Here is an 11,913-nt window from a genome sequence, read left to right on the forward strand (position 1 = left end):
TTAATCACATTTCCATTTATTGAGATATCCATAGCATATATATGTATGTGAATCAAGGTGACTTGTTCAATTCGTATCTAACTTTCGCCGTTTTTTGCATTGTCTGTTTGATGACCACCAAAACGTCTCACAAAAAATGCCTCTATCGTTTCTAAGCGCTGATTTTTCGTCTCGGGTATGAAAAACATCGTGAGCAGCAGCCCAAGGAAGCTAAAGAAAGCAAAGGAAAAGAAGGCTCCCGCTAGTGTGAACGCGTCTCTGATGTACGGGAATGCCAAAATTGACACAAAAGACGTGACAAAGTGAACCAGGACACCGAATCCTGCCAGTGCCGAGCGGACCCGGTTTGGGAAAATCTCGGCGTGCACCACCCACCCGGTACGGGCAAACCCGAAGTCGAACGCGACAACATACGACAGGATTAGCGGCAGGGGCAGCCACGAGATGTGGCGCCATCCGGTCCACTCGGGCGTCTGGTCCCTGGCAAACAGGAACGCCGCCATGCCGAGCGACGTCAGCGTACAGCCGATCCCCGAAAACATGAGCAGCGGACGTCTGCCGAAACGGTCACTCACGTATATCACACAGCACACCGAGTTGAACATTCGCACGCAGCCGAGCACGATGGAAGACTGGTAGGCGTTAAGCGCCGAGCCCGTTTCTTGGAAAATTACAACCGTATATGTGAGAACAGTCATGATGCCTGCCATTATTCGCAGAACAAATAACGCTGTGATTGTCAAGAAAGGCGCTAGCACCGAAACTTTCTTCATCTCTTTCGCCAGCTCGCGTAGTGTTAGCGCCCTGTGACGACTTTTGGAGGCTTCTGTGATGATTTCCATGTCTCTGTCGGCCACAGTTGGGTCTCCGCGCAGGGACCGCAGGCTGCGACGGGCCCGCTGATGTTTCTGTTTGCCCAGCAGCCAGTAGGGCGACTCGGGTACCAGCAGCATTCCCACACTGCTCGGCAGAAGGAACACAATGATGTACGCCGCAGGCACCCAGCGCCAGGGCAGGAGGTAGCCGACGACGTAGCAAATAATGCTGCCCAGGTTGTTGAAGAAGCCGATGATGCACACCAGCCGCCCGCGGATCTGGGGCGATGATGACTCTCCCAGGTATACCTGGAAATGGGCGCACGTTTTGACAACTCATACAATTTTCACTTAGATGGGAATCCAACTTTCAAATGAATAAGTAGTTAGGACCCGTTCCACCTTTGAACCTAGAAAAAAAAAAAAACGTTTCTCAAGCCCCGATTTATCATGAAAGTCGAGAGTGTACGTGAAAATTCACTGGATATTTTCACCATGACATTGCAACCTGTTTAAGTGGCAAGGTTGCCGAGTGCTGTCACTTCCCCTCACCTGGCCAGCGCTGAGTGAAAACCCAGTGACGCCGCCCACCAGACAGCGCCCAACGAGCAGCAGGGGGTAGCCGTTGGCGAGGGCCTGCATCAGCCATCCGGCGATGGTCGGCAGGGCCTGCAGCAGCAGCACCCTCCGAGGTCCCAGGTGGTGAACCGCCATGCCGCCCATGGTGGAGCATACGGCCGCAGACAGGGTATGGGCACTCGCTAGATGACGGGAGACGGGATCGGCCATTACAGTAATCATAAAAGTACACATACACAGTGACCCCCAGCTACTTAATAATGCACATTGTATTTACCTACAGGGACCCGAAATTGGTTTTTTAACACTGAGAAAGTGAGTGCATTTGCCCTGCACTCTGACGGTTGGAACAGGTATTATATCAATGTGAAGCGTATCAGCCCTCTCCAAAGTCATATGACAGCATGGGCGTGACTTTTCCTACTAGCCCATAGGGTTCCGTGTTAAAATGCGACTTTTCGCACTCGCACTCGTTTTTCAAGGTCTCGTAGTGTGGGCATCCACATATAAAGTATGTTAAAAGATAGCTACAACATGTTTATTTCCATTTTTGGGATGAAAAGTTCAAGACTCTTTAGTGCCCTGAAGCGTATGTACACTCGGGGGCAGAATGATGTTCTACAACTCTTTATCCACCGGGTTCCTATGGCTCAGCATTGGCAGCAGCCGCCTGGTACTGGTAGACTGTGTCGCTTCACTTACTCGTCAAGCGGCACAGCCTACCCACACCGTATGCCACCGGTCTGGGTCGGTGGCTGGAAGGCGATGTGGGCCGCCTGTGACGTCAGCGCAGCGGTGAGGGCCGAGCCCGGAGGCATGGCTCGGGTCGGCGTGGCGCGGCGGCTGGCGAGGGCTGGGGAGTGAGGTGGGGTGGGAGCACGGACCATCGCGCGGCTGAGCGAGTGTAGTTAACTTTCGCGTCTCAAGGCGCCAATTATTATACCTAACAATTGTGCTAAAGCAGTTGTTAAAATGTCCTATCCCCAAGACAGCGCCTATCATCATACTTGCCATGCACATATACGACACACTTAAACGTGGCATTGGGACAGCCGATAGAATTTATATCACACGTGCATCGAGTTGCGGAGCTACATTGTTTTTAACAGATAAGTATTAAGGCCTTGATTGAGCTCATTGGTGTCTATCATTTCGCACAGCAATCGTCCAGAGACGTGGGAACTGGGGTTTTTGGATAGCGCGGCGTCCCAACTTTAAGCAACTCTTACTGTTCCTCTAATGTGTGGTCGCAGCCACCAATAGCAAACCGTTCCATCTAGGAACAAATAAGTCACGCACCTGGGACGGTTCGAACCGGGTCTCTCCAACCGGTCACCCTACGACGCTAGCGCGTATCCACTGAGCTGCCGAAACCAGCGACCACCCGCCGCGGTCAAACGCGATCAAATGTCACAATACTGTCATTGGCGGTCAGCGGGTGAATGTCATTTTGTTTTGTGCAGACGAGGACTATTCTCGGCAGCTCAGTGGAGGAACGCTTGTGTCGTGAATTGGCCGGTGGGAGAAGCCCGGTTCGAACCCCTCTGAGTGGCCGACTTTTTGGCTCCTAGTTGGAACGGTTTGCTATTGGGGGCTGCGACCACATATTAGAGCAACAGTAATAATCGCTTTAAATTGGGGCGTTGACTGCGGCACTACTCATAACCCCAGTTCCCACGTCTCTGGACGATTGCCGTGCGAAACAATAGACACCAATTTGCTCAATCAAGGCCTTAATACTAATATGTTATACAATATATAGTTCCACACCTCGATGCACGAGTGACATAAGTTCTATCGGCTGTCCCATTGCCACGCTAAGTGTGTCGTAATGTGCATTGCAAGTATGATGATAGGCGCTGTCTTGGGGATAGGACATTTAAACAACTGCTTTAGCACAATTGTTAGGTAGAATAATTGCCGCCTTGAGACGCGAAAGTTAACTACACTCGCTCAGCCGCGCGATGTCCGTGCTCCCACCCCACCTCACTCCCCAGCCCTCGCCAGCCGCTGCGCCGCGCCGACCCGAGCCATGCCTCCGGGCTCGGCCCTCACCGCTGCGCTGACGTCACAGGCGGCCCACATCACCTTCCAGCCACCGACCCAGACCGGTGTCATACGGGTGGATAGGCTGTGCCGCTTGACAAGTAAGTGAAGCGGCACAGTCTACCGGTACCAGGCGGCTGCTGCCAACGCTGAGCCATAGGAACCCGGTGGATAAAGAGTTGTAGAACATCAATCTGCCCCCGAGTGTACCTACCGAACCATATGCCCTGTTCGGCCGTGATAGGAATGTCGGACGCGTTTGACAGCAGCTGCGGCAGCATTACGGCCGCCGCGCTGTTGGCACTCGTGGAGACCGTGATCATGGCCACCATGACACCCACCAAAACCTGGAACACGTAATTAACATTAACCGTTGAGCTGTCAGGTGAAATACATCGGCATTGCATAACGAAACGGGACAAGGTATCTTTATGTAGTCTTCTAAGTCACGTTTGTCAGTCTGATAAAGCAACAAAGTGAATCCTTTCTGTTCTCTTCTGACCTGACGAAGCAGCTGGAAACCGGCGAGACCATCATGGTTATCTGGTACTTCGTTAACTTTCTCAGTAGCTTGTGCGGGACTTGTGAGAACCGCAGGGACCACTGGCCCCATCTCCGTTTCGTTGGTGCGATCCTCTGTTGCGACAGACTTCTCCGAAACTTGCTCAGAGCCAGCCATGCTTTCGTCTCCGTGTCCTGAAAATGGTGGCCGATTGTTTACCATTGGCGTTTGTTTACACAGACACATTAAAAAAACCTTCAGCGCAGAGCGATGGTGTGACCTTACAAGGTCAGATTTAGGCCGGCCTCAGCCTGGGCTGGAGGGAGGGGGCAACTGCTTAAACGCGGAGGTCAAAGGCCATTGCGCCTGGCCTGTGTTACTATGAGGGATTGTGACTTTATTATCAGGCACAGTCCCCGTTCACAGTGACAAATCAGAACATGGCCCTCAGTGACGTGATCACTTACATAATGAAGTTTCTCGAGCTCTTTTGACGTTTGTTTAGAAAAGCATGGGTCCCCGCATCTCAGGAAACAGAGACCAGTCTGCTCTCCGTTCGAACTGTTTACACTTGAATAAATGCACATTCAGCACATTCACCGGTGAAATCAGCCGGACGTGACTTTGACTTTTCCTTTTAACGTCGGGGCGAAACCTGCGCAGTGTATAATGTAACCTTTCTTCATATGCACTGATTTGTGTTAAGCTGATTGATTCAGCTTTCTTGGAAAAACTCAGTCTACCTAAGACGACACGAGGAGCGCGTTATACAAATTGTTTTTAAAGCCGACATCCAGAAAAGGGTCAACGAATGATGGATTGTGAAAAAGAAAACAACGATTAAATATAATATTTTTAAATAAAAATGTCAAAGCTAAAATGTTCCCAATAGTGGGTTGCGGAGCACTTGCTTCTACATCTAGCTACCAGATCGTCGGGTTTAGTTGGGATCAGCGATTAAACCAATCGGGATGCAGAATGAGTTACATTTGAAATGTTATGCAACATCACTAACCTCGGTTAATGGTCCATCCGGGCTGTTTGTTTGCAATGTCCCATCATTTACAGCTAATCACTCATGCGTCGTGGTTGACTTTTGAACAGTCGATCTAGTCGTCCAGGATTGCAAATTGCTGCTCACTTGAATGAATCAAGAATGTGAGTTGACATGAGGTGACCGTTTGACCCAAGGCCCTAAATACCGTTTGACCTGAGAGCCGATTTGATTATGTTGGCGTCCGCCGGGAAAGGGACGCTGGCCCGTCTCGATTTTTGCCATTGCGACTAGCGGCTAGGTCAGTGCGAGGAAATAAACAGACTTCCGGCTGTCAATTTCGGCGCATCCCTCCCCCCTCCCAACCGCACCACCCTCAACCACCCCTAGCTGGGGCTGCCGATGTTTTTAGCTGATTACGTTCTGTGTTGGAAAACCTGTGTTGTTCGTAAGCGCTGCCGCCTGCCACACGACGACAGCCTACGATATCACGCAAACTTCATGCACTAAAAGAGCGAATCAAACAGAGGCAATCGATACCTACTCAGCACCCACCTGATGTGTCCGAAGATCCGTCAGGCGGCGTCCTCCGTCACTTCCTCCCCAGCACGCCGCGTCGTCGCGTCGGTGCCACCGCCGGCGATCCCCGCAGTTCCTGGCCGGTCTGTGGCCGCAGGCGGTCTGGCCCGAGGCCCCGTGACGCCCCACACCAGCCGACCTTTGGCTATGTTCCAACACGACGTCAGGGGCCGCGCAGACGCCTAGGATGTCGCCCAGATGACCGGGTAGTTTTCCCATTGCTGACAAGTACTATATACGGTGTATTGCGTAATGAAGCCGCCCATGGATGCGTGGTTTGGAGTTTGGAATAGTCGTTAGATATTGTATGGAATATGGAGGGCTTGATGTGCCTGTGTTTTTTCTAATTACCTAATTCATCTTTTATCAAATCAAGCTTGATTGCCCTTTGCCTTTTTTCATCAAATAGATAGATGGTTGGTAGAACGTGAATGGTTTGCTCCGCATTTTTTCTGGCTATTTTTTTATCAATTCAAGCTTGATTGCCCTTTGACTTTTGCTCATTAATTACTGCGAGTGCTGAAGAGATTTTCATTTTTCAAACCTGACGTTGTTTTTCTGGGGCTTTTCTTGCTGCTCATCCGTTTGAACTCACCCAAATCGCTTTCTCTCTCTCTCTCTCTCTCTCTCTCTCTCTCTCTCTCTCTCTCTCTCTCTCTCTCTCTCTCTCTCTCTCTCTCTCTCTCTCTCTCTCTCTCTCTCTCTCTCTCTCTCTCTCTCTCTCTCTCTCTCTCTCTCCTCTCTCTCTCTCTCTCTCTCTCTCTCTCTCTCTCTCTCTCTCTCTCTCTCTCTCTCTCTCTCTCTCTCTCTCTCTCTCTCTCTCTCTCTCTCTCTCTCTCTCTCTCTCTCTCTCTCTCTCTCTCTCTCTCTCTCTCTCTCTCTCTCTCTCTCTCTCTCTCTCTCTCTCTCTCTCTCTCTCTCTCTCTCTCTCTCTCTCTCTCTCTCTCTCTCTCTCTCTCTCTCTCTCTCTCTCTCTCTCTCTCTCTCTCTCTCTCTCTCTCTCTCTCTCTCTCTCTCTCTCTCTCTCTCTCTCTCTCTCTCTCTCTCTCTCTCTCTCTCTCTCTCTCTCTCTCTCTCTCTCTCTCTCTCTCTCTCTCTCTCTCTCTCTCTCTCTCTCTCTCTCTCTCTCTCTCTCTCTCTCTCTCTCTCTCTCTCTCTCTCTCTCTCCTCTCTCTCTCTCTCTCTCTCTCTCTCTCTCTCTCTCTCTCTCTCTCTCTCTCTCTCTCTCTCTCTCTCTCTCTCTCTCTCTCTCTCTCTCTCTCTCTCTCTCTCTCTCTCTCTCTCTCTCTCTCTCTCTCTCTCTCTCTCTCTCTCTCTCTCTCTCTCTCTCTCTCTCTCTCTCTCTCTCTCTCTCTCTCTCTCTCTCTCTCTCTCTCTCTCTCTCTCTCTCTCTCTCTCTCTCTCTCTCTCTCTCTCTCTCTCTCTCTCTCTCTCTCTCTCTCTCTCTCTCTCTCTCTCTCTCTCTCTCTCTCTCTCTCTCTCTCTCTCTCTCTCTCTCTCTCTCTTACGTATTTTACTTACGTTAAGTGTATTTTCTTCATACGACTACACGCGCAAAATGTAAGACTGGATATATTTCGCAGCGACTGCGAAATCGCTCTCGCAGTAATGCTCTTGCCCACGAAGAGCATATATTGCTCATGTATTGTATTCGTATATTGCCCACTGTAATGCATGGGACCAGCATCATTTCACATGTTTGAACGTTCATATCACCCAGCAGCTAAGCCGCTGATGATGACAGCTCGTCGTTAGACAAAACCGCAGCATATTATCTCCCTGGGAAATGTCGTTGAAGGAAACGCATATTTCAAGGCAATGTTTTAAAATTGTTCTAGGCGAGCACTTACATACTCATTTCTAGGGGCGATCTTTAATAATATACACATTACACAGGTACGAGGGCAACATCTCTGAATCTGCGCCCTGGAGATCAGGGTCACAGCCACCAAGGTGGGGGGGGGGGGGCTGTATTTGGTCCATCCGATTATCTCGAAACGTAAAGTTAGAGGGACTCTGGAAAAGGAAGAAATAGCTCGTAATATGATCTTTCCGAATCATACAGATCATTTTCCGATTAGGTCATTGCAGAACTCACTAGATGTCACCAAAGGAGAAATTATCACGTGAAGTTGTCAATCGTACCTATAGCATTTCAGTTAATAAATCATTGCAAGGGCCATGTGGTAGCGTTATGCGCTTCCTTTCCTGGGCCAATGACGGGTTCAAGGCACCATCCTCGTTGAGTTCTCAGAAGATCCATGCCTCGACAACACCTAATTGAATAATCCATTATCACCAGGCGCCTTTGGCGCAATGCGACTGGCAGTAATCCATCATTTGTTTATACTCGTAGACAACAAAAAGCACAGCTGTGGCACCGCCGGCAACAAGACATATATGTAGTGCCTGTCAGCTGCTGATTGCGCAGATGGCTCGTCTTCCACCAAAAAACGTCCTTCAGAATGGTGGCTTAGGGGCGGGCAAGAATTCAAGAAACATTAACTTTCGCCCTGTTGGGGGCGTTTTTAGCCATACCTGCCAATATTTTGTTTTTTTTGCGTGTGAGACAACAACCGCGGCTCGTAGCGCCACGAAACTTGGTATGCTTTATGATACATCATTTTCGCATCGTGTGTGAAATTTTTGACTCCAAGTCGCATAAGGCCAGGTCACCAAGTCAAGTTGAATGGCCATGCCTCTAAAAACTTTGTGGTTCTGTCATTCCTACAATTTACATCCTATAGATGTTTGAAACTCGTGCTTTGGTATGAGGGAATCAGGGCCAACAATTTGTTTATTTCGGGATTTTGATGTCAGTGACCTAAGGCCAGGTCAATTTAGGTATATCTCCCAATTATAAGTTAATGGAGAATGAAAACTGAAATGCGCTTCTTTTGAACAAAAATGCCCTGAAACATCGGGATACAGGTAAATATAACACCTGAATCGGAAAACTGCACCCGTGACCCCTTGTATGCCCTTGAGGTCATCTTAGGCCATGAAACGTCTTCAACATTTTTTTCTGACAATGGCTTCGGACAGAGATGACAAAACTCCAAACCTCTCACCCACGCGATATAAGGGCTATCTGTCACCAGTTTTTACACAGGTCAGCCGTCAGCTTAAAACAATACCACAGTTTTTTTGCCGTTTCTTCATCCACCCGACGAACGTGGGTTAATGCATTTCTACACTATTCAGGGTTCCAGCCGGTATTCAGGGTTCCAGAAGGTTCCAGCCCTGCAGGGATTCAAGTGCTCTCCTAACCCCTTCCCATATTCCTGACTAGATCATGACCTGGTTATTTTGCCACCATCTCTCGTTTTCTTGCGATAAATCCTAAACACGTGTCCGACACTAAACCGAGACTAGCTCGTGTCCTTGCTATTGTAAGACGATATCAAAGTTGCTTTCATCGCCTTGCCACATACGAAGCTCCTCAGTTTGAAGATCATCCACTAAAAAGTCTAAACGGTTTATAATGGTAAACACATGTTCACATGTGAATACGAACGAGACGAGCGAACATTGAACCTCAGACATGAGCCAAATAACAACTCTCAAGCGGGTCGTCAGGTGGTACGTCTTGTCCAAGACAAAGGGCAGGTAAACGCTTCATACAATAGGGAGGTGAAGTATTACCTGCAAGTCAATATTCCCTGGTATTACCCAGTAGCGGCGGAATACCTTCAATTAACCCGCGCCCCGCTGGGGGGGGGGCAGAATCTGCCCCCCCTCCCGTTTTTCGCCAATAACTTCTAAACGCGTTACGCCAGCGACGTCAAACTTTCAGTACCTTATCATACATTAATTTGACACGTTCCCTGAAAATTTGAGCGAAATCCGTCGGAAATTTTTTGAGAAAATGACGTTTTAGTGACGTCATGTTCGCCATTTTCGCCTCAAAAATGGCAAAATTTCAAACGCCGCTAACATCTTCATTTTTAAAGGAATCAAGACGTAACAAAAAAGGTTATACGTGATTCTACTTTGTCTATCAAATGGCTATCTCGGTTTTTTGAAAATTTTGGATTTTGGCCCAAAATTTTTCAAAAAACCGACTTTTTGGGGAAAATATTTATAAAATCCAAAATTTTGAGTGTATCGAAAAAACCGGAATATATGTCAAAGAACTGGTCTATGTGCACCTACATACCAATTTTTAGAAGAATCGGTTCAAAAATGTGGAAGTTATTCAAAATTTTATGACGTCACGACACACACAAATTTTGAAAAATGATTTTTTTTGGAAGTTCTAGACCTCGTACGGAAACAAAAATAGCACCATTCGATTCGCCGTGAAAAACTGCATCAGATAGACACCTTTTTAGGCCTTAACAACCAACTTCAAAATTTGACCTCACTTGACCTGACCTTGACCTGACCTCGACCTGAAATTTATCCAGAGGTGGTCCATATCACTTATTGAGTGTGCCTATTGAATTCTATGAGTAAAATGACCCATAAAACATGTGTCGCACATGCCCTTTTCTATATTTTGTTTTTGGTGACCTGACATGACCTGACCTGACCTTGACCTTGACCTTTAAATGACATTGTATGCAACGAATATTGTCTTGGTAGTCTAAGAACACGTTTTGGGCAATCAGTCTCAGTCCATTGTTCGGCAACTACGGTGCAAGGCCGATACTGTAGAAACTTGCATCTTGTACCCTTGACCTGACCTTGACCTGACCTCTGACCTACTTAAGCAAAAAAATTTGGGCTCTTAAGATCCGCCTTGTTGAGAGCTTTCGATTGCCGTTTTTCCCGTCTTTCTACGACCATCGGTTCGGAAGTTAGACAGGGGGGGGGCAGAATCTGCCCCCCCCCCCCCAGCAGGGCGCGTATGGCTGAATAGCCCAGCGGGGCGCGGGTTAAGGGGGGGGGGCACTGCCGACTTTTGGTCCCATTCTTTCCATGCAACGCCCATAGGGCTAATGTTAAAATGCCAAAATCAAAGGGGGGCACAGTGCCCCGGTGCCCTCCCCGTTCCGCCGTCTATGGTACCATGCGTCTATACCTACGTCTACGTCTACGTAGACGACCATACTACCATACGTCTCGTCTACGTACCTACGTCTATGGTACTAGTATTACCTACGAGTACAGATATATGTATAAGTGGTAGGCACTGAGTGTGTTAACTATGTTCAGTTCATCACTTAACTTTCGTCAATTGATATGCAAAAATCACCTTTTACATAAATGGACTTTTTAATGCACACGCACACAACAAAGTTCAGCAAACGTTACAACAGAAGAAACGAGGAAAACACAAACATATAGTAAAATCAAATCATTGCCTCAATATCATCTTATAACATACCATTGCACAAGCTCCAGACACCTCTTTTTGGTGTAAATTACCTCGAATTAATCACACATCGGCTCTAGGCCACATGCGAAGTGCTGAAACGCATGGGCCAGGGAGTCGGTATACCAACAGACGGAACATGACATTTAAAACTGAAGCTAGGGTCACAAAAAAACTCGCTCAATTTCAACCAAACGCTCATTTCGCAAAGTCAGCACTTATGCATTTCGGAAATGAACATAATTACACATAGCAGTGTGCCACAAAGCGCTCAATTCGTAGAGGACGTTTTGAATCTGAAGTGGCGTGCTTAGTGTTTCTTGAACTGTCTAGCCTATCGACGATTTGCTATGTTAACCCGCGCCCCGTTGGCCTCTGCCGAGCAACGCGCCCTGTTGGGGGGGGGGGGGGCAATTTGCACCCCCAAGATCTCGAGAACCACGCAACCTAGCGACAAGCGGCAAACGATGTTGGATAGCCCCATCAGGGAACTACCTTGTGACCCAATTTTATTGACCTAGGTCAAACCGATGACGTCACAGGTCAGGTCAAAGTTCGAATTTTCACCGTTTACAGGCATTTCAATAAATGCGTTGTAAAATCGAGTAAAATGCATTTTATTGAAAATCATCGATGGGGAAATGTTCTTCAAACACATATTTTGCTATTTGAGGTCACTGATACCAGGTCAGGTCACAAAGGGTCACAATTGTGACCCACTGAGGGTCACAATATGAAAATATCATGTGATGCATGTATTATGGTCCATTTCATATGCCAAATACGATTATGTGGGTCAGGCAGCCTTTGGGGTCAGTTAAGATTATGTTCTGGTGAAGGTCAGGTCAAGGTCAGGTCAAGGTCAGGTCAAGGTCAGGTCAAGGTCAGGTCAAGGTCAGGTCAAATTATATCAAATTTCAAAGTTGATATTTTGCATAAAATGGGTATTGATTCGATGTAGCTCGTCACGGGGAGTTCAATGGTGGTCTTTGTTTTGCCCTACGCGGTCTACGATCGCTAAAAATTGAGTTCAAAAATTTGACGTCATCATTTGAAGTCATCATCATTGAAGTTTTTT

The 11,913-nt window shown here is 47.9% G+C and overlaps 1 protein-coding gene across 2 annotated transcripts; it reads right to left on the reverse strand.

Annotated features, from left to right (window-relative positions):
• On the reverse strand, positions 1-5,628 carry LOC122364102 (facilitated trehalose transporter Tret1-like). 2 transcript variants are annotated; one of them, XM_043334174.1, is made up of 5 exons: positions 5,492-5,628; positions 3,943-4,136; positions 3,655-3,787; positions 1,368-1,576; positions 1-1,124 (listed from the first exon to the last, which is right to left on the reverse strand). In XM_043334174.1, exons 2-5 carry the CDS (start codon positions 4,117-4,119, stop codon positions 78-80), a joined length of 1,566 nt encoding a protein of 521 aa, XP_043190109.1. In that variant the 5' UTR covers positions 4,120-4,136; positions 5,492-5,628; the 3' UTR covers positions 1-77. The 2 variants fall into 2 exon arrangements, with proteins under 2 accessions (XP_043190109.1, XP_043190110.1); XM_043334175.1 differs by lacking the exon at positions 5,492-5,628 and adding an exon at positions 4,958-5,041.
• Positions 5,629-11,913: the final 6,285 nt, after the last annotated feature.

The sequence above is a fragment of the Amphibalanus amphitrite genome, unplaced genomic scaffold, assembly GCF_019059575.1.
Source record: "Amphibalanus amphitrite isolate SeventyFive unplaced genomic scaffold, NRLGWU_Aamphi_draft 000656F_arrow, whole genome shotgun sequence".
Classification (NCBI taxonomy): domain Eukaryota; kingdom Metazoa; phylum Arthropoda; class Thecostraca; order Balanomorpha; family Balanidae; genus Amphibalanus; species Amphibalanus amphitrite.

Bases quoted from the DNA above. Each gene is read 5' to 3' on its own strand.
- LOC122364102 (XM_043334174.1), bottom strand. From the start codon at position 4,119: ATGGCTGGCTCTGAGCAAGTTTCGGAGAAGTCTGTCGCAACAGAGGAT. The intron at 3,788-3,942 runs GTCAGAAGAGAA...TACGTGTTCCAG, and splicing joins GTTTCCAGCTGCTTCGTCAG to GTTTTGGTGGGTGTCATGGT. The intron at 1,125-1,367 runs GTGAGGGGAAGT...GCCCATTTCCAG, and splicing joins TTTCACTCAGCGCTGGCCAG to GTATACCTGGGAGAGTCATC.